The sequence below is a fragment of the Sinocyclocheilus anshuiensis genome, unplaced genomic scaffold (assembly GCF_001515605.1).
Source record: "Sinocyclocheilus anshuiensis isolate Anshui unplaced genomic scaffold, SAMN03320099.WGS_v1.1 scaffold387, whole genome shotgun sequence".
Lineage (NCBI taxonomy): Eukaryota > Metazoa > Chordata > Actinopteri > Cypriniformes > Cyprinidae > Sinocyclocheilus > Sinocyclocheilus anshuiensis.
Window position 1 is genome coordinate 61,748 of NW_015549624.1, and position 21,778 is coordinate 83,525.

At 36.8% G+C, this 21,778-nt stretch overlaps 2 protein-coding genes across 2 annotated transcripts in view; both read right to left on the bottom strand.

Annotated features, from left to right (window-relative positions):
• Positions 1 to 9,573, bottom strand: part of LOC107659460 (solute carrier family 13 member 1-like) — a 10,833-nt gene extending 1,260 nt beyond the window's left edge. The window contains exons 1-13 of the mRNA XM_016448414.1: positions 9,412 to 9,573; positions 8,937 to 9,065; positions 8,683 to 8,819; positions 8,403 to 8,590; positions 8,260 to 8,299; positions 8,113 to 8,173; positions 7,864 to 8,018; positions 7,643 to 7,762; positions 7,062 to 7,157; positions 4,994 to 5,095; positions 4,769 to 4,863; positions 4,567 to 4,661; positions 3,602 to 3,763 (exon numbers count right to left, since the gene is read on the bottom strand). Of these exons, the coding sequence (XP_016303900.1) occupies positions 3,602 to 3,763; positions 4,567 to 4,661; positions 4,769 to 4,863; positions 4,994 to 5,095; positions 7,062 to 7,157; positions 7,643 to 7,762; positions 7,864 to 8,018; positions 8,113 to 8,173; positions 8,260 to 8,299; positions 8,403 to 8,590; positions 8,683 to 8,819; positions 8,937 to 9,065; positions 9,412 to 9,510 (1,479 nt within the window). The 5' untranslated portion in view covers positions 9,511 to 9,573. The remainder of the gene's footprint in view (positions 1 to 3,601; positions 3,764 to 4,566; positions 4,662 to 4,768; positions 4,864 to 4,993; positions 5,096 to 7,061; positions 7,158 to 7,642; positions 7,763 to 7,863; positions 8,019 to 8,112; positions 8,174 to 8,259; positions 8,300 to 8,402; positions 8,591 to 8,682; positions 8,820 to 8,936; positions 9,066 to 9,411) is intronic.
• A 3,089-nt stretch (positions 9,574 to 12,662) lies between these two features.
• The window catches only part of LOC107659461 (IQ and ubiquitin-like domain-containing protein), a 10,881-nt gene continuing 1,765 nt past the window's right edge, over positions 12,663 to 21,778 (bottom strand). Inside the window, exons 4-12 of the mRNA XM_016448415.1 lie at positions 21,764 to 21,778; positions 19,806 to 19,961; positions 19,501 to 19,711; positions 18,080 to 18,255; positions 17,247 to 17,417; positions 16,970 to 17,146; positions 15,977 to 16,225; positions 13,214 to 13,399; positions 12,663 to 12,883 (exon numbers count right to left, since the gene is read on the bottom strand). The exon at positions 21,764 to 21,778 is cut by the window's right edge and continues 194 nt beyond it. Coding sequence (XP_016303901.1) covers positions 12,716 to 12,883; positions 13,214 to 13,399; positions 15,977 to 16,225; positions 16,970 to 17,146; positions 17,247 to 17,417; positions 18,080 to 18,255; positions 19,501 to 19,711; positions 19,806 to 19,961; positions 21,764 to 21,778 — 1,509 coding nt within the window. The 3' untranslated portion in view covers positions 12,663 to 12,715. The remainder of the gene's footprint in view (positions 12,884 to 13,213; positions 13,400 to 15,976; positions 16,226 to 16,969; positions 17,147 to 17,246; positions 17,418 to 18,079; positions 18,256 to 19,500; positions 19,712 to 19,805; positions 19,962 to 21,763) is intronic.

A 21,778-nucleotide genomic window follows, 5' to 3' on the forward strand; every position in this document is an offset into this window, starting at 1 on the left:
CTGGCCCTCGAATGTTTTAGTTGCGTTGCTGCCAATGGAGGAACAGAAAGCCCTCGGATTTCATCAAAAATATCCTCATTTGTGTTCTGAAGATGAACAAAGGTCTTACAGGTGTGGAACGACACGAGTGTGAGTAATTAATGACAGAATTTTCATTTTAGGGTGAACTATCTGTTTAATAGGCCAAACCACACTGACCAGTGGATCTGCATCTCCAATCGCATCGAAAGCGTTTCCTCGCTCCTACATCTTCCAGCCTACGACCCGGACACCGATCGAACTCAGCTGTCTAATGATCTAATGATAGAAATGTAGCGCTCAAATTGCCCATCTTAACGATGTTTAACAGGTGGAGAAACAAATATGTTTCAAATCTCAAACGTTACATTACAATCTGCAGTGCTAAGGCAGCACAGCACAGCGGCCACCGTATCAGAAATGCAAAACTTGAAAGGTAAACACAGTTTGGAAAACAATGACAGAACATAACTTATTCTGCTCTATTCTGCTAAAATGAACAATAAGCTTCCAAAAATTGTTACACAAGCATTCACTCACCTCATCCACGGTGAATATGCTTCTTCGCGCGCAGCCCAACGGACAGCTTCCTCAAGTTCATGAGTTGTTCGTCTGAAATTCCTCCGCGGTTTAGTTAGTTCGCTGTATAGTCTGCCCGTGTCTCCTTGTTTGATGTTGCACTGCGATGTCTTTATGTATTAAACATGAGTCTAATGACTAGATTTGCTGAATATATTTTTTTCTTGGAAAGGACTCTGATATTAAATTCATGTACAAATTTGACTCCTGCGCATGAATCCATGTTCAGAGATTTGGCCGGTTAGTGCCAAAAAGCTACAACTTAAAATGTTAAGTTCACTGAACTAAATTGGGCTTTTTGAATTTCAGTAACATTAAACTGACTTAAAAAATCAAGTTGAATCTGGTATAACTTATAAAAAAAAAAGTTCAAATTGCTTAAATTATTTTTATGAGTTAAAGTAACTTAAAAACATAAGTTGTCATGGCTTTTTCATCATATCATTTTTTACAGTGCAGGGAGAATGACTGCAGTGACTCACAATAAGGCTTGCAGAAAAGCTATTGCCTGATTGTTAAACTCATCAGTCCTTGTACAATCATTAAGTATATAAGTAAGTACTAAATAATACATAATCAGGTTAGACCCTTCGGACAGCCTGTCATTACCTCAGACACAACTGAACAGTGACCTTGAATCACAATGGCTGCAGGATCAGAGCATGAATTTTCATAACGTGGGTGGTTTACAGAATTAGTTCTCATCACTGCCTCACTCTGAGAACAAATATTAGCCCAAGCCCATTCAAATGGCACATTAGAGCCTTCTCTTTTGTTTTACACCAGCTTTAAAGTCTCATGTATTTTAATTATTATACCATTTTGTTTTGCGATCTTTCGCCCTAATTAAATGTGAAAGAAGTATTATTAGGACAGGTATACTTTCAGAGCCATTTTTCTGTGTAGGAGCATTACTTATCGCTAAACAGCCACCGCTTATGTACAGAAATAGATGACAATTTTTCTCTGTAACCTCATTTCATCAAAGTTAATCTGCCTCTTGAATCTCTTTGATAAGTCTGCCACACAGACTCGATTTGTCAAAACATTCAATTTTGAGATTCAGTAATTAGACATGAGACAATCCACTCAGCGCACAGTTCAATTAACATTGATACCGATTGCAAAGCATTGTTTATTAAAATCAGTATGAATTCCCACTAAAACGTGATGACTGTAAATGTGTCACATGTTCAGTTTGTTTTGTCTTATGCCGAGTTCACACTGCACGATATTAGCCCGATTTTTCACTCGCCGACAGGTTTTGTGAAATCGCCGACAAATGCCCGACATCGGAGGCAAATCGGTGCTCGTTCACGCGAGTGACAATCACACAGTGTGAATTATCAAAGACGCGATCTGAGTGAATCCTCGCCGACGCCCGCAAAATATTTGGCATGCTAAATATCTGGAGCTGTTCGTGCAGTGTGAACTCGCCATTAAGTCAAGTCAAGTCACCTTTATTTATATAGCGCTTTTAACAATACAGATTGTGTCAAAGCAACTGAACAGCATTAATTAGGAAAATAGTGTCAATAATGCAAAATGACAATAGTAAACACAAATTTTTCAGTTAAAGACAGTTCATCATTGAATTCAGTGATGTCAACATCCAGCTCAGTTTAAATAGTATCTTTGCAATCAAGTCAACGGTATCGCTGGAAATGAAGTGTCCCCAACTAAGCAAGCCAGAGGCGACATTAGTTTTCATTGTTTTTCCTTATCTGGTCATGTTCCTGTCTTCATTAGTTCCTTTGCTCATTGTTTAATTATTTGTTTACCTGTATCACCTGTGTCTAGTTTATTACCCTCGTTTGTCTTGTATTTAAGCCCCAGTCTGTTCAGTCGTTGGTTGTCCGGTCACAGTTATTCTACGTTGTGTTTCCGATTGTCCTTCTGCCTTTTTATTATTAAACTGAAAGTTTGGTTTGCACCAGCTGTCTCCTTCGACTTCCTCCTGACACAGCCGTGACAAAATGGTTCCAGATATTTATTTAAATGTTTTTTTTTCTTGCCAAAGTAGTGAAACACACTAAGAACACACAAGACAGAAAGTAACCGTCTCACAGTTTTAGTCGTAACAAGAAACATTTTACATTAAGCACATACAGTATGAACAAGGGATGTCAACCAAATTTGACATTGAGTTTCCATTCAAAATACAAAATTCTGTAAGAGTGAATTTTAAAATGGTATTGAAACAAACAAAAACATTGTAAAGTTAAAAACAAAATTTATCCTTGCTATTTGAACCAAAAACCTGTTAAACGATCTAATTCTCTGACTGATGCCTTTGAAGCTCAATAGGAGCACTGGCTAGAAATGCTCACTTTTTGCAAGAAATCAAACAGCTGAGTAACTCACCTAAAACCAATAGCTATTATTTTCTAGCCACTGTTATGGGAGAGTTTGTGCCTAATGTTGAAAGTGAGAATGTGTACTTTCTTGAAAATTTTGTCTGTTATTTACTCTTTAGATCTCCTTTTTTCACAATGGAATTTCGACATTCTACTCATAGTTCACTTATCTGTATATATGTACAGGCTAGCATATAACAAAAATATACAACTCTATAAAACATTAAGTGCTATGTTAGCTGACGGGACTAAACCTGCCATGCAAACTCTGCTTAAAGCTAAAGAAATATCTTTAATATAATACATTTTGTATAAAAATTGCAGTTGAATTGTACACCAAACATGTTTTTAACAGCTTTTACTAGTCTCTTTGAACCCCTCAAAAAAAAAGTAAATGGTAAAAGATTTGATGTTCAAAAGGTATGACGTTCAAACTGAACATCTCATGGAACCCAAAGCTTTAAGTCTGTTGTATTGCTTAATCGAAGCTGGTCATACAATCTTGCCCAAGTGATCCAAATAAGTAATACATTTGGATTGTGGGCTTTGCACTGTCAACAATTCAGCCAATGTCAAGGGGTCCCATGTATTAGAAGGGGGTGTCCCAATACTTTTGGCAATATAGTGTATATTGAAATTACACATACCAAGGGGGCCAGTATGGGCAAAAAGATTGTCATCGTGGCAGCATTGCTGGCCACCTCTGTGATAGAGGTGACAATAAGGCAGGCAATGGTGACAGTGGCTAAAGGAGGAAGACTTCCCAAGGGAGTCAGCAATTCAGCAACCCAAGTCGATAAACCAGAAATCTGTTGGGTGAAAAATAAAGAAAAAACATCGAAGACAGAAGGTAAATGAAAGTGTCCTGACAAGATATTCTTGAACCCAAACAAACCCACTTTCAGAAATGTACCAATATATCTTTGTCTGCTTGTCAACAGAGACCGGAGTTGTAATTTAGCTGTTTGTCAAGATACGTCATCTAAACAGCCTGATGTTGCATATGGAGAACGCAGCAGAAGTAGTCACCCTTTCTGCTTTGAAGATTTTAAAGACTGAACTTGCCATGACATTTGGGTGTCTGGATCAAAACAGGGCTGGAACCTTGATGATAAGACCCCACCCCAGCCTACCTACACCAGGAGAATATTAAGAAGTAGACGCTCTTGTTTCCAGCCTTTGCAACTGACATGAGGAAGGAGCCGTTTGTTATGCTGAAATGCTGTGCTTCAGTGCCAGTCTTATAATGGAGGCATGTAATTAGCTTGAATGGAACGTCAAAGCAGACAGAGAGTGACACAGTGGAATTGTTGTTCTCTGCACAACGTTAATGGGCTGCACACTGTTACGAGGCTTTGATGTGATCCGTCTTTTAATTTATTTCTTTTAAAAGGAAATTAATGTTTAAGATTATGAGTAAATGGTGCAATTGAGCTGTCCAGGCCTGTCCAAAGCCACTAGTGAATTAGACCGGCCTGTTTAATTGAATCCAGGCATGTAAAACGGACCATTAATTGATTCAACTATTAATGCGGCCTTGTACTTTTCTATTCATTTCTGTCTTTTCTTCTCTTACAGATATAGTTGGGTTTCCATTAAATCATGATCCTACCTTTGTGCCTTCAGCCAAAGCGAAACCACCACCCACGAGCAGACTGATCTCCCATGGCATACAGGCCTGGAAGTCCTTCCACGTTATCAAGGCCTCTGTCACAGGGATCGACAATGTTAATCAACAACAAAACTGCCGATAGTGAGCCTCTAATCATTTGTTAGGGTTTCAAGTGTGCACAAAGGAAATGAGTAAGCCGTACCGTAGCGCTTTGCATTTGGTTTGTGTGCGGGGATGATGAAGAACATGAAACCCAGCAGCAGCGCTACAGTGGCATCCGTAGCGTATCCTGGGTAACTGAAGAAATAACAAAATACAAAGAATAAATAAGAAATCTAAAGGCAATTATTGAACAAAATGATGACTTTCTCTAAAGTGCAGTAGTATATCTACATCAAAAGAAGTTGATAAATGTGAATACACTCACTCAGGAAACAATGACGACCAGCCAGGCATGAAACCTGGGTTTCTTGTAAACCACAAAATTGCCATCAGAATGAAAATGATCATGGTGATAATCTCCTGCCAGCTGGATCAGTAGAGAAACAGTGTTACAAACAAATGATCAGAAATTCCTGCATCTCATTTGTATTAGTTAGTGGTCGAGCGATATATCGCGAAGGCCGATATATCGGCCGATATTTGGCATTTTTCAAATATCGGCATCGGCCGATAGTTTTTCTGTTTGGCCTTTTCTGCGTTCGAGGCAGAACGTTTTATTTTGACGGCGCCACAGACTTTTACTTTGATGGCGCTGAGAACGGCAGCAGCACACAGTGCTCACATTCTCCCTCTTGTTCACTGTCGTCCTTAACAGTTCTGTCTAATAATCAGACAGAACGGTTAAACAAATTAATTAATATGTATACAAAGTATTATATTATTAGTAATAGAAAGGCAAACATTATAATACTTTCTCGTTTGCCGTCAGCATTCAGCAAATACGCATTTATATCATTTAAACAAATCTTTGAATGAATAATGAATATTTAATTTCACAAACCTTGCAAACTTAGTCGAATCCAGTTGTGAGATCTTGTGAAGTGTGCATTTGTATCCTGCATGATCTCATGTTCTCTGCGTGACGGTCGGTCTGTGTGAATTGAATGCTGACAGGAGGAGAGTATAGCTTCACTGGAGACGCGCGATCATAAACTCGTGATTTCAAATTATGCTGTGCTTTATGCATTTGCCTCACTGTCATATTTATGTAATTTTCACTGTGTGCTGTATGTAAAATGAGTGTTACCTTGGCTTTATTTGAAAAAATATGATTCCCAATGCACACAAACCCAGAATACTGAGTGCACTGTTGGTTACAGTTTACTTCCTTTTTAATTATAAAATTATACAAAATATTTATTTGTGGAAAATACTTTGTCATCTAAAGTATAAGTATGTTTATTTAACACATTTATTTTTTAATCCATTTTTAAATGATTTCGCAATTTATTTCCCAGCTGTTTACCTTCACAGACATAACTGACTGTTTTTGTAACTAGTGTGTTTTTAACGTAAACTTGTGTGAATGAGAACCGCTTTCTGTCCATGTGCTTCGGATGTGTGCTCTCAGAAAACCGTATATCAGAAGTTTAAACTCATATGGTTTAAAACGCATGATTTCAGTGCGCTAAACATGATAATCAGAACCAAAACAGATGTTTTTAGCAGGTACTAGCTGTAATGGTGCAGCTCTATTCTGGAAAAGGGGGCGGGGAGCAGCAGCTCATTTGCATTTAAAGAGACAGGCCCAAAAAAAACTGTGTTTCTGCTTCCACTCAAAATAGGCATTTTCAAAATGATATAATAAATGATCTGTGGAGTATTTTGAGCTGAAATTTCACAGACACATTCTGGGGACACCAGAGACTTATATTACATATTGTAAAAAGGGGCATAATATGTCTCCTTTAAAATTGTTTAGTGTATTCCAGCTGTAAGTAAAAATAAACTTTGATAATAATAAGAATCAAAATAATAAGGTCATAATCAGGTCTTGAAATACTTCTAACCTTGCCAAAATGACACACTTTGTCATGTTAACACATAATGCACGTCAAAGTCTGCATGAAATAAAATTTTTTTTTAAATTGTTAGCGCAAATTGCTAGTCTTGAGGTGAACAATTAATCCATGCTAAATTAATCCACTAAAAAAAATGGTTTGTCTTGGTCATGTTTAATCAAAATCTGAAAATTTGCTTCCACTCTATAATGGCATTCCTTATCTGATGACGTTACTTTGCTGCGAGCGAGAAATGGCAGGGAGGTGTGCTAAAATAAAACCATGCCCTCTATTTAATATTCCATACTACAATACTAAAGTAAAGTTAGCAGCAACTTCCGATTCACATGGACTGTTTGAAAAAAAAAAAGAACCCCTACACCAAAATCATGCTATTGGTTGAGCAATGGATTCAGACCGACAGGGAAAAATAAGTAGAGTTCACATTTTTAAGAGCTTTAAGATCTTTTAAATGAAAAGAAGAGTTCCAACCTTATGGGCCCTAGTGAGTTGTACTGATCCCGGAGCACTCTGGCAGTGTGTTTTTCCTTTTCGGATCGCTGTCTGGAGCACAGACTGGCACGAAAGCTAGGGATGGATGGAAAAGCAGATATGCTTTTATTGTTCAGTTCATTCACTGTCATGTCAATGCACACATGTAGTTCATTTTGATGAGCAGACGAACTGACTGAAACACCCGCATATGACAAAAATCCATTTAAACTATGCATGAGAACAATCACATCTCTTGTCACGACGTCAGGTGTCCATGTTCTGTGAGTGATTCTTCATCAGGAAAAGAAGAAAATATCGACAAGGGTGAGATGAAGAAGGCTGCTCGATAAAACAGGATTATACTAGAGCGATGAGAATGGGAGGCTGTGAGTGAGTGAGACAGAGCAGGATGAAGAAGATTGAGGACATGTAGAGGAAGCTGAAGTGGCGAGGTGGGAAAAATGCAAATGGCAGCGTGATTTGAAATGATGAATTTAGCCAAAGACGAAGAGTAAAAATGAGGAACAGAGAGGGGTCAGGGAACGACTTATTGAATAGAAGACATCACGATCACTCACTTGGATCCAAGATACATCCAGTGCAGGTATATCCATGACAAAATCAGCATAATTATGCAGATGGGAAGACAAAGCACGAACCAGTTCCCAAAATTAATGACGGTGCAATCTGGGTAGTACCTGAGGAAATGTAACAAAAAAGCACAGTTTAGATGGATAGACTGTCCAAACCATGTAATGCACTGTAAAACACTTCAGTTTGAAGACATTAGTAAACTCACTGATAGATGTATTCAGCAAAGATGAGGTTTGTGGATGTTCCTGATAATGTGGTCAGCCCCCCAATGGATGAGGAGTAAGCAATGCAAAGCGACAAGCCTTTGCACATCATGTGATCTTCACGGGTCCTGTACTTTCCATTATATGGTGGAGGCGCCTAACAAATATTGAGTAATCCCATTTTATCGGAAAGGCAAGGAGACGCATTTTGTGCATTTTAATGTCAGATTGTGTCTTTTTTTTTTACTGACCTTAACAGTTTCTGGTTCCTCAGGAGCTGTCTGAACTGGCTCTGTAATCCCTGCTTCGATGCTGTAAGTGCACACAAAATCTCATTCAGTCTTAAAAATCAATTGTTTTCAATCAGGTACCTTTTTGTTAATTTTATATATGTTCACCTTTTTATGTTCTCAGATTGGTCATGCTGGGCCTCAATATCTGAAAACAGATGTTTAATAATTAAATGCTGCACAGCTCTAAAAGGTTAAAGGTTTAAATGATTATTTATTGCTCATGTTAAATGAAAGCTGCACCAGTTTACCTTCAAGCTGAAGAGCAGGGTTGGAGATGCCATTTAACGCCCCCCTGTGGTCTTTCCTGGCCTCTTCACTTGCATTCAAAACCTGCTGGATCACTGCCTCCACAATTGGCATTACCATCGCCACAGTTGAGGTGTTGCTCAGCCACATGGAGAGGAAAGCACAGCCAACCATGAACCCGAGCATCAACCTGTGAAATGAGCAAGCAGATTTAATTCGGGCCATCCTACTATGATTCATCACAACACATCAGAAATCTTAATAAAATAAAATCAGTCTTACATGCCAGGATTGACTCCAAGTCCAGTCACCAGTCTGAGGGCAATTCTCCGATGAAGACCCCATTTCTCAATGGATGTTGCTAAACAGATGACACCAAGAAGCAACAAGTGGAAGTCTTTGAAATATACAGTAGCAACCTAAAGAAAGACTGTCGGTCAGTAGCTATCCAACTTTAGAAGTCTGGAAATACTGCAGTCAGATTTCTAGATAGGATTGTTTTCCAAGAGTAAAATGACCAGTTCTGGAAAGTGTACCTGTGAGGACTTCATGATCCCAAAAAGAGGGAAAAGCAGCGCGGGGAGAAGTGCCGTCACAGACAGAGGCAAGACCTCCGTCATCCAGTATACAGCCATTAATATTAGGATATACGCACATTCTGCTTCCTAGTGGAAATGATATCAGGGTTGATATCCAGTAACATAAAAAGGACTGAAGAAACTGAAATCAGCATCTTTTTTCATTTTTCTTGGAATGTCTTTGTCTTGGCCAAAAAATATGTCTATCGAAATGTATTTTTACAAAGAAAGTGAGAGCAAAAGACAAAATAATTGTTAAAGACATTTCAGTATTCATTAAAGTATTTCAGAAAATATACTGTACAATTGTTTTACATACTCAAAGAAAAGACTTCATTACTCTTACTTCATTACATTAGTTTTACTCTCAACGAAAATTAATTTTCACATTATTTTCATTCAGATCTCCATGTGTGTTTGTAGCATATCTAACCTTTTTTCTGATGACCAGTGGCAGCGGTAGCAAAGCCAGCGGTGAGATGATGATGATTAGTGGTTTCAAGGAGCTCCAAGAACATCTAAGCCGCCTCATCCTGTGGCCGAAACGGAGTCAACTCTGGGACTTTGTCTTATGATGGCCTTTAAATAATGTGCCGCTGATTAATCTTTGCCCTGGTGCCATCCGCATCCACTGTTACTGGTCCATTCCAGGCATGTCATAAAGCCTTATGGCCATGGAGATTAAGCTTTAAGATTAGACTCCCACCAGTCATACCTCATGCAAGTCCCTTCTAACCTATTTATTTTTACATTTTATGACCAAAGTTAACAACAAATTTGCATACGAGGTTATAAAATCAAGAGCACATGAGACATTGCCACAGACAATGTCCTGGAATTCACACTTTTTTCGCCTAACAGCTAAAGTCATCGCCGTTTCCCTTATTGGGCCCTAATCTGGCACCACGCAGGGGTCTGTTAAACAACAACCTAGGAGACTTCATAAACACAAACTCTCAGAAATCACACAGCAGGCAATAATCCGTGCTGACGCTTGTTTCCAAAGAATTAGATCAGAGAGAAATATTTATGGAAATATGAAAACAAAAACAAAAAACAAAAACACTGAAATGAAAAGAAAAGAAATATGTAAACTATTATTTCAAGTTTTCACTGTAATGCCCCCAAGTTTGTATGGAAGTCCATTTTGATATTGTATTTTTAATTTGTGACTTTATATCTTGCAACTGCAATTTTTTTTCTTAATTGTGACTCAGGAGCACAAAACCAGCCATAAGAGTCAATTATTATTTTTTTTTCCGAAATTTCCGTGCTACTTATGACAGGGTCACAATTGCGAATATCTTGTAATTGCGACTCTTGAAATCACAACCTCACATCGCACAATTGTTATTTAATTCTAAACAATTCGGCCTTTTTTTTTTTGCGACTTTATTTCCTATAATTGCAAATTTAGTTCTTGTGTTCGCTACTTTACATTTCAAAATTGTGATTTTATCCCACAACTGCCATTTTTTCTCATAATTACGAATTTATATCTTGTAATTGCAACTCTCTTGTAATCATAGCTTCACAACTCACAATTGTTATTTAATTCCAAACACTTTCTTTTTCTTTAAAATTTATTATTTCTCATAATCGTGCCTTTGCATTTTACAATTGCAACTTTCCATCCCACAGTTGAGACTTTATTTTTTGCGATGACAAATTCTTGTATTTTCTACTATACTAAAAAATTGTGACTACACTACACTACACTACAAAATGCAATTGCGAATTTATATCTCATAATTGTAACTGCAACTTTACCTCACACAATTAATTTGAAACAATTCCAACTTTATTTATTTTCTCTAATTGTGACTATACAGTACATATTAGACCTTACTTGTCACAAAACTGTTAATTTATTTCTTGTAATTTCTACTTTACATTTCAAAATTGTGACTTTATCCGGTAACTGCAACTTTATTTCTTACTATAGTTAATTTTCTTACTGTTTTTTTTTTTTTACATTATTTTTTACTATTTCTTATTTTTATCTGTATCTTTTATTTTTTCCTGAAACAGAAAAGGCTTCCATAACTTTGTGAATCATAAAATGTGGCAATGGAAAATTTGTGAATCCAATGGAAAAAGTCACAAAGAGCTGGCCTATGACCGGCTGTAATGTCAAATCTGTCTGAAGGCGTTGAGGTTAGTTGATGCTGTTGAAGTTATATCTTCATGACCTCCCTTTACAATTGTCATTTCACAGTCAGGATTACCAAGGATTTGAAATGCAGAATGGTGTTTCCTTGAAATATCATTGGATAACTTGGACAGAACACTCACTTCATCCTGTCTACACTATTACACATTAATCGCAATCCTCAAGCTCCCTCAAGGAACAAACAGAACAGCTCTATCAGAGATTACATAAAACTCCACAAATTAGTTATCAATATGAGCATTATAAAACATCAAAGCATTTTCCAGCGTCCAAAGATTACAAAAGATTGCACAATACTGGTGGGAACAATAATGGAGAAAATCTTGACTTAACTTTGACTTACTTTATTCAAACACAAACAGTTAGATCAAACAATAACCTTAAAAAAATGTTGCTCTCAGGGCCCACCAAGTTTTCCATAATACCTCCATTTCAGCAAACAGAAGTGTTTTCTTTGTTACCGATTTAAAGGATTTCAGTAGTAGCCATTACAGTTTTTAAAGATCCTGGAACCCACAAACACTTTTTCTTATTTAATTCTTATAAAAATGCTGAAGTTCCTCTTATACTCAGCAAAAAGCATCTGCATCTCTACTACCATCAACATCTAATAAATTCACCATTTAATCCTTTGTAACATAACTTGTTTTTCAAATGTCCTCCACCCTATTAGCTGCATTTTTGTTATCACATTCAATCTATTTTTGAAGTTCAACTAAGTGTCATTAATGTTCCTTATGGGATCACAGAATGACAGTGATAGGGCCAGTGCCAAGGAACATGATGATAAGCCAAATCTCTTAATAAAAACCCATTTTATTAAGCACAGCATATAAACTTATCTAATGGAGTCCTGTGGTGCTGGTGGTTTCGTTCACATTTGTTCAAAAGGAGACACAGGAGGAGGTTCTTGACCTTTTCCTATAATTGCAGATCTTAGATTGCTCACCTCCTGATTAGATCTAGGCTATATATCATTTGCAAAGGTCTAATTAAAACCTCTTCAACTTGTGCTTTTCAGGCTTGAAGTGTTCCCGGAAATAACTTTGTAATACATTCTTGTACGGAGCAATCATGGAGGGATAATCTACTTTTTTGTCAGTCTAATCTCAATTATTTTATATAGCTTACTTTGTACTCAAGACTCATAACATGGTAATGCCGCATTTTTCACAGGATTGTAGTTATGCTGCTCTTTTTACCAATTATTATTTTACAAAATACCAATGAAGTTGAAAATAAAATTAAAACTTCTTTCTCAATTACTGCCAAATAATAAGTAATTAGCATTAATGAATGATCCTAATGAATGGAAAGCAAAGCAGCGAGAAGCGAAAGACTTTGAATGATCAGGCCAAATTGCAAAGTGCAATGGAGTAGAGACACAAAAACGGCCCCGCTACTCACGGTTTTAATTAACATATAAGATATTCAAATTCGATAAATGATCTTGAAGAAGAACTCTTAATAAGGTTTTAGATCTCTATACTTTACTGCCCACAAATAGTGAAGCTGCAGATGTCCCTGAGCGCCCCGCAGGATTGTGGGTTGCCTCTTAGCGATTCTACTTGGTTGCACTGGTGATGGGTTTGGAGACCAGCAGGTTGCTGAGGGCAGCAGGCTGAATCTCAGCATCGTGCAGACATTCGGCCATCGCAGGAATCTGGGAGAAGTACTTCCTGGCCAATGCGTGTTTCTGCTTGACGTTACGGATAACTACCACATCGTATGCCTGCAAGTGAAAACAGCGGACATTTGTAGGGCGGAACGAATGGCGTTGCTCTCAAGTGGTGGGAGAGACAAATGTGTTCTGTAAATGCATTACATGTCTAGAAATGAGATTTGCCAGAGTTGATATTCATGATTTTGAAGTTCTGCTAGATGTAATCCTTTATATTTGTTGACTAAAGCCTGGTTATATATTACATTATTCTGCAAAAGTTTTTTATTTTGCCATTTTATTCTGTAGCTCTTAGTGCAATATTGCTTGAATATTTGAGGTTAATCATTTATTTCAGCGTAAAGAAAACCATTCATTCAAGAGCAGAAGTGGCTGCAGTACCTTCTCGATGTTCTCCAGTTTGAGATGTGCAGCCGCCTCGTCCTTTGTAAGTAGGATGCAGTTCCATGGGCTCCAGTCCAAATGCTTCTCCCACCGGACCAGCAGTAAATCATGAAGGTCTTTCCAGCCACTCAAAGCAGACTGAGCCCCCCACAGCACATCCACCAGGTACCGCAGATCCTGCTCCTAATGAGGACAGGGAATGTCTTGAACACAGCATGTGCTTGGTGTACTATTCTTCTTAAAGGCGGACTATGCGATTTTATTCCCGCATTCTCCACCAAAAGAAATGAATAGCACATTTGACTGATATGTTTAAAATCATGTAGACTAGCATGAGATTGTACAGAGAACTGTAGTCTTTTCAGTAACTTAAAAAAAGTTTTTTATTTTTCTTGTTTGTTACTGTTTTCATACATGTAAAAAAGATGTAACTACAATATTGTTGTATTACTGTTATATAGTGTTACATCTCAATAAACAGATTGTTCAAAAAAAACAAAAACACTGATGGTGGCAGCCATGTTAAAATCACATGACCAATAGTGTCTTTGACAATTTAATAAACAGAGGCATAATACTTCCAAACTCATTAATCACTCACCCTCATGTTGTTCCAAACCCATAAGACCTTTGTTCATCTTTGGAGCACAAATTCAGATATTTTTGATGAAATCTGAGAGCTTTCATTCTGACCCTCCATAGACAGCAATGGAACTGGCACGTTCAAGACCCAGAAAGGTAGTAAGGACCATTGTTAAAATAGTCCATGTGACATCAGTGGTTCAACCTTAATTTGATGAAGCTAAGAGAATAATTTTTGTGTGCAAAGAAAAAAAAAACGACTTTATTCAACTATTTCTTCTCTTCCTGGTCAGTCTTCGACGCGCATTCACGAGAGTATCACAATGCATGGTTGAACCACTGATGTCACATGGACTATTTTAACGATGTCTTTACTATCTTTCTGGGCCTTGAACGTGTCAGTTGTGTTGCCGTCTATGGAGGGTCAGAAAGCTCTCGGATTTCATCAAAAATACCTTAATTTGTGTTCTGAAGATGAATGAAGGTCAGGGTATTTACAGGAATCATGGAGTTAAATTTAATACCTTTTAAGACCTTTTTAAGACTCTTTCCATAATTTTAAGACCTCATCGCCACTCCAAGTTTTAACCGGTTACATCGGCGACACTTTAACTTACATTTACTATATATTGATTGTAAGATAGCACAACTAAACAGATTTACTTTGTGATAACTCCTTATCAATACAACATAATTCAGAAGGGGGGAACAAAGCACAGGAGAATTAATTGAGTGACTAACCAATGCAACCCAAGAAACAAGAATTAGACCAATAAACAAAACAACTGACAAAACTTATTGAGGAGGGAAAATAAAGCTCTCCAAGCTAACGGGACAATGAGTTCACACGGTATATTTAAAAGATGTATTTGTCACATCAACTCAAACCATAGCTGTTTTGTGGAACACTTCTCATGACAAACACCTGACTGGTCAGTCAGTTTACCTGTGATTATAGAGTGCTTGATTTGATGCAGACTTGACAGAGTGTCAGTACTGCACCTGATCGTGTCTGAATGATCATGGAAGGTAAAATAATGATCACAACTATTACATCATTTTAATTGTGCATCCCAAGCCCATGCCAGGAAAAAAAAACAGCCCAAAGTAGCGCAATTACCATGTCCCAAATATAAAAATGTAATTTCCATCCCTAAAATACATATTTTACAGTCACTGTTATGCACATTTATCATAAACACAGCTCAAATGCTTCCTACTAGTGTGGCCCAAAACATTTAGCACAGTTTTATTACAGGTAGAATGCAAAATGTTTCAGTACAAGCATTTCAACCAAATGTAATTTATGCAATATTTCAAACCTTTAACCCACTGGGGAAAATCAACCCATGGCAACAGTTTAAAAGCAGCCCAATTTCATGGAAAAAAAATAACAACAACCCTGCATCCAACACAAGCTGCAGAAGTCAGATTTGACTGATCACGAGCTCATTGATAAATATCTTTTATTGTAAGATGTGCTCCCTTTACACAGTGCGCGCGCGATCGCGAAATCGAAAGTGAAAGTGAACTGCGACTGTGAGCGCTCATTCAAAAGGGATTTAAATACCCCACATATTGATAGCGGTGCCCTGATGCGCGAAAATTATATACAATTAGAACGTTTGCGGGAGCGGACACAAAAATCACGGGAGCGGATGGGAGCATGCGGTAATGGTCAGAAATTCAGCGAGAGTGGGATCAACAAGCCCCACGCTATCACGCAGCAGTGCAGTCAGTCAGTGAGCGCTGTAACAGATGACGTCAAATCTTGCGGGATTCCATAAATAAACTACACAGAAACCCACTATTCGGACAAATATACATAATGAAAAGATGATACAAAATGTAATACCTTGGAAAATGGCATTTAAGACTTTTTAATACTTTTTAAGGGCCTTAATTTTCTCTAAATTGATTTATCAACTTTTGATACTTTTTAAGACCCCGCGGACACCCTGGAAGGTCTTACGAGTTTGGAACGACATGAGGGCGAGTAATTAATGACAGAATTTTCATTTTTGGGTGAACTATCCCTTTAAGACATGTATCATTTGTTTATATAGAATAATTTCATGTGATGTGTCACAACAAGTGAAGGAAAAAAGGCAGGTTTTGCCAAAACTGACATGGCTCTTTCCATACGCTTGAAATGAATAATGAATGAATAAACGTTACCTGTAGCAGGTAAGTGATTTTGGCTTCTGGGCTGCAATCGGCCTCAGATTCACGCAAGCACATGAGAATGTTCTTGTAAAGAGAGAAGTCTTCTCTTCGACGAGCCTCATTGTCTAAATCCATACAGCGACGACAGAGGCCAACCGAAGATGCGTTTGTCTTCAGAGCAAAGTCAGTGGATGACTGATACTCATTACAGCCATGACACAAATAGATGTTCTTTTTCAGGTCAGCAGGATCCTGAGGCACCTGTGGAGAGCAGGGTAAATAATGGAGTTGGTTTCAAAGAGTGAGATGACCAACCAAAACTTGTTGTATTGAAGTGTCTTTAGAACTGGAAGTTGTTTACAGACCTAACAGCTAACATCACACTCACTTTGATGTATAGGGTGAAGTTTAGCTCAGAGTTGTAGTCATAAACCGCTAATTCGAGTCCAAGTCAAGACTGAGTCCAAGACCATAAAGATACAGACTTAAGGACGAAGAACAACACCATGAATATACTGTATGGTCCAAGATGAGGAAAATATGGTCTTGGACTTAAGGACCAAGACCATGAAAATATGGTCTTGGATTCAGACTCGAGGAACAAGACCAACAACCATGAAAATATGGTCTTGGAATCAGACTCATTAACAAGAACCCAAAAAAATTGTCTAGGACTCGATTCAAGGACCAAGACACTGAAAATATCATCTTGGATTCAGACTCAAGGACCAAGACCAACACCATGAAAATATGGTCTTGGACTCTAACTCAAGGAGCAGGACCATAAAATATGATCTTGGACTCGGACTCAAGGATCCAGACCAAGACCATGACAATATCGTCTTGGACTTGGACATGAGGACCACGACCAATATATTGCTTTATGTCATGAACATGGGAGCATGAGGACTTGGACTTAACTCAGACTTAACCCTCTTCTGATCTCTGTCTTGACTCGAGCTCGAAAAAGCTAGTTTCGACTACAACACTGCTTTTGCCACATACCCGCAGAAATGTGGACACCTGAGGGTTGAACGCAGGGGTTTTGATGTACTGGAGAAAGAGGGAGGCTATCCTCTTCCTCAACCCCTCCAGGTTGCTTTTTTTAACGCCCCTCATCAGCAGGTCCACCTCCCTGTCAATCAAGTCCACTATATCCTGTGTTAGCTTGCATTTATGTTCCTGTTCACAAGAACATTTTAAAAATGAGACGAGCAAATATATGCTTCTAGAAAAGGGTTTATATTTTGACCATGTTTTGGACTACAGATTTGGAACTGACCTTTACGGTGTGTTTGAGAGTGAGAAGCACATCCAGACGTTCGTCGTTTGTGAACTGAGCCTGGGTGATGCTACTGTAAAGGTCTCGCAGCTCCTTGGCTCTGATGGTGAACTGCGTGTCCATCTGTGTCACCTTCCCATCAAATGCACGCCATTTCTTTGGTTCTGCACACTGAGAAGAAGTCATACAAAATAGTCTTTGCAATTTCTTTGTTTTTTTGCTTTTAGCAGAGATTTCTATAAAGGATTACAACAAATTATAATAACATACAGAATGATATTATCATTGTATAAACATGTTTTGCACCTATGCAGTTAATTTATAAATTCATATTTATATTAATATAAAATGTATTAAATTCATTAATACATTTCAAGGACATTTTTGTTTACTTATGCCCAATGTAAAGTCTGGGTCATGAAGCAAAAACAGTTCAAAAACCACTGCTATAGAGGAGGTAACATAAAACATAAAAAAAGTCTGTTCTGACTTTTGATCTAGCATATTATCAGTTAGTTATCATTAGCCACAGTGACGTTCAACGCATTTTATTACAGACATTTCTACCGGAGCAACATTAGGTGAAGGACACAATGGAGAAAAGTTATGAATCAGCAATCTTCAAAATTCTAAACCAAATTAATCTCCTGCCATGCAGATTTATCATTTATAAAATCCTAAAATTTAAATACATTTTAAACCCATTTTAAATGTTTGAATGCAGAATTTAATCTCAGAATTCCTCCTTTAATGCACTGTGAACAAGCAAAGGTTTTGCTCTAAGCAATAGTGCATGCTCATGACGAGACAGCCGATTAGCTAAGATAAGACACCTTGTTGAGGAAGGCTTGTATGGTCTTATCCTGGTTCCTCGTGCTTGCAGCCATTCTGTGCCGTTCTATGGAGGAGATGAACTGGGTCTCTTGCTCCAGTAGAGCGCACAGCGCTGCCTTTCTCTCCGCACCAGATAAAGTGACATTGATGTGTTCCACTTCCTCTATCCTCCATTCTGACACACAGAGATAAAGAATGAGAACCATCACACTAACTTATATCCAAATCAAATCAACACATATACAGGATATCTCCATCTCAGTAAATATATCATACCAACTACAATGTAGTCATCCACAGCAAAGTAATTTAAAGAAAGAAAAATACAAAAAAATCTAGTTTAAATATTTTAAAATATATAAATACCAGATTATATTATTTAACTCATTTGCCAGTGACTTATACATAAATTCATTCCAAAAACAATAAGTTAAAAAGTTTAGTCAGTAAGATTTTTTTTGTTTTTTAAATAATTCCTTTATGCTCACCAAGGCGGCATTTATTTAATTAAAAAAATACAGTAGAAACCCTAATATTGTGAAACATTATTACAATTAAATAATAACTGTTTTCTGTTTTAATATATTTCAAAATGTAATTTATTCCTGCGATAAAAAGCTGAATTTTCAGCATCGTTACTCTAGTCTTCAGTGCCACGTGATCCTTCAGAAATCATTCTAATATGCTGATTTGCTGCTCAAGAAACATTTCTTTTCTGAAATGTGTTGCTTAATAATTTTGTGGAAACACTTTTTTTTTTTCAGAATTGTTCTGATGAATAGAAAGTTGGGAAAAAAAAACATTTGAAATATAGTTTTTTGTAACATTATAAATGTCTTTACTCTCTCTTTTTTAGCAATCTAATGTGTCCTTGCTGCATAAAAGTATTACTTTATTAAAAAAAAAAAAAAAATAAAAATAAATAAAAACTGACCCCCAAACTATAATGATGGTCTACACAGTATTTAAAAATATTTTCCTTAAAAAAAAAGAGGTCAGTCTGTGTAGGGACTGAAATGAATCAGTCAATAATTTGTTATAGTCAGTTCACTTGCATGAACCGACTGAACCCAACTGTTGACTAAAAAGCTGCACACAAACATATAATACGTCCAAAAAAGCAGTAGCTTGTAAAAGCTATTATGAGAGCAGCTAATCTATTGACATCCTACTGAAAATTGTAGTTAAAGCTTAGGTTTTCTTCTAGGTTAAAATACAGCTTAATGTGCAGAGTCAAATATAAGTAATTTGAGGACTATCAGTGGTTCACAGATTTTCAGGAAGACCTGTTATTAAAATAAAGTCATTATTTTTGCAGTTCCTGGGGTGATTTTAGTGGTGTGGAAAATTTACTCGTCACCTTTAAGTTAGCAGCATTGCTACTTGTAGTTAGTTACTACACAAACACTCACTTACTCACTTTTCAAGGCATTATAAAGCAGATCAAAGTCTGCCTTTGACTCCGGATTCATCCTGCGGTGATATTCATCTCTGATCTGCTGCTCTTTCTCCTTTTTCTTCCTTCTCTTTTCATTTTCCAGCCATGCCAGATGCTGCTCTTTAGCCTGTCTCAAGCTGTCTGTGAAACACCTGGCTAGCCAGCGCCTGACATGTGACTGTAGTGTAATGACCTGAAGAAAATATACACACATACAAGCATTTGTCATGAACAGCGAAAGCACAGAATGAACACAATTCCCTCTCAACCCCTCCAAAGACACGTACAGCTCTCAGTCTCTTGCTGTGATATTCTCCTGCAGTGATGTAAGTCCCTGGGGTGATGAGTTTGTCCTCCATGTTGGACACATAACAGCCAATTTTGGTCATCTGAGTTGAGGCGTTCTTGGAGCACTGCTGATCCTGGTTCTTCAACTCAACCGTCTGTTTAAAGGGAAAAGAAAATTAGAAGTATGCACTGCAACCGGATTTGAAGCTACACTGTGCATTTATTTGATCAAAAATACAGTAAAAACAGTAATATTATAATATTTTATATATACTATTCAGAATAGTTTTCTGTTCAAATGTTTTAAAATGTAATTTATTCAATTGATGCAAAGCTGAATTTTCCGCATCATTACTCCAGTATTCAGTGTCACATGATCCTTCAGAAATCATTCTAATATGCTGATTTAGTGCTCAAGAAGCATTTATTATTATTATTATCAATGTTAAAAACAGTTGTGCTGCTTAATATTTTTGTGGAAGCTATCATACGTTTTTTCAAGATACTTTGATAAATAGAAAGTTCAAAACAGCATTTAAACAACATCTTAAATCTTTTGTAATATTATAAATGTCTGTACTGTCACTTTTAAATAATACATTGTCTCCTTGTAATAATTGTAACCTGCATTTTATTCTTCCTACATTTCATTCATTCATAAATAAATAAATAAACAAAACAAACAATGTACTAAATAAATGTACTAAAATATGTAGTCACTGATTTAGATAACAAAAGAATAAAATATGTTTTGTTCTGCCCTACAGTTATATTTGTGGTCAATAATATTGTGATTTTGCCAAATTTTATAATCTATTAAAATTTTTTTTTTTTTTTTTAATTCAATTGTCTTGTCATTATAAAGTGAGCCAATGTTTTATAAATCATTAAATATATGAGTATTTGATATTTGAAGTTTTTATTATAGATTCACTCTTTTTGTGTGTGTGTTTTATAAACAATAAACAATGGATACATAATTAAAATATAAGGGTTCATTTTTATACAAACAATTTTTTCTAAATATTTTAATATACAATATTACAATTTTTACAATAATATTACAATACAATATTTTTTTTATATTATACATATTTTATACACAATATATTTTATATAGAATTTAGGATATATTAATAATATATATAATATATAATATAATAATTAATAATAATATTTAGCATATTTACTAAACAGGGCAAATTTGCGCGAAAGCGCAATTCGAAAACAATGCCGACGGGTGTGGACATTTCTGCGGGTGATTTACTGACAATGCGCAAATTAAAGAGCGCAGACGCAACATCTTATTTACATATCGACCAACATTAAAGAACACAGACGCAACATCTCATTTCCATAATGACCAACACAATCTAACGAGTGCAGCGCAACTTAGCGTAAGGATATGTTCAGATTCGGATAATGTGTTCTTCTGGCATTCCAAATAAATTAATACGTGTGGAAAAAATCCTCTCCCTTTTACCAAGCGCTCTCTGTTCTCTGCAAATGCTGCCATTTCAAGCACAAAATTGTTTAAGACATGTTTTTTTTGGGCGTTAAATAATGGCGCAAGTAGCAGTAATTTGACGAGCGCAAAATAACTGTGTCCATGCCTTTTCAGCGCTAATTCGTCACTGTGCGTCTTTAGTAAATCCTGACAGTACTATTTTAACACCAAAAGATGGTGCAAGCTTTTAGTAAATCTGGCCCTAAAAGTTGAATTAAATAGTTATTTTTAATAAGCGAATGCTTTATATGCCATTTATCCACTAAATTATAGTTCCTTTAATTTAATGCAAATATAAATTGAGGCAAAGAGATGAAAGTTCTGTTCATTTAAAGTGTTTTATTACTGTGTAAGGTGTCATTCACTAAGGGGTTTGGCATAGTAGAAATCAGCATCCAAGACTGCAATTATCCATTTTATAGGGCGTATAGTGTGTGTGTGTGTGCACACCTGTGTATCCCTGCT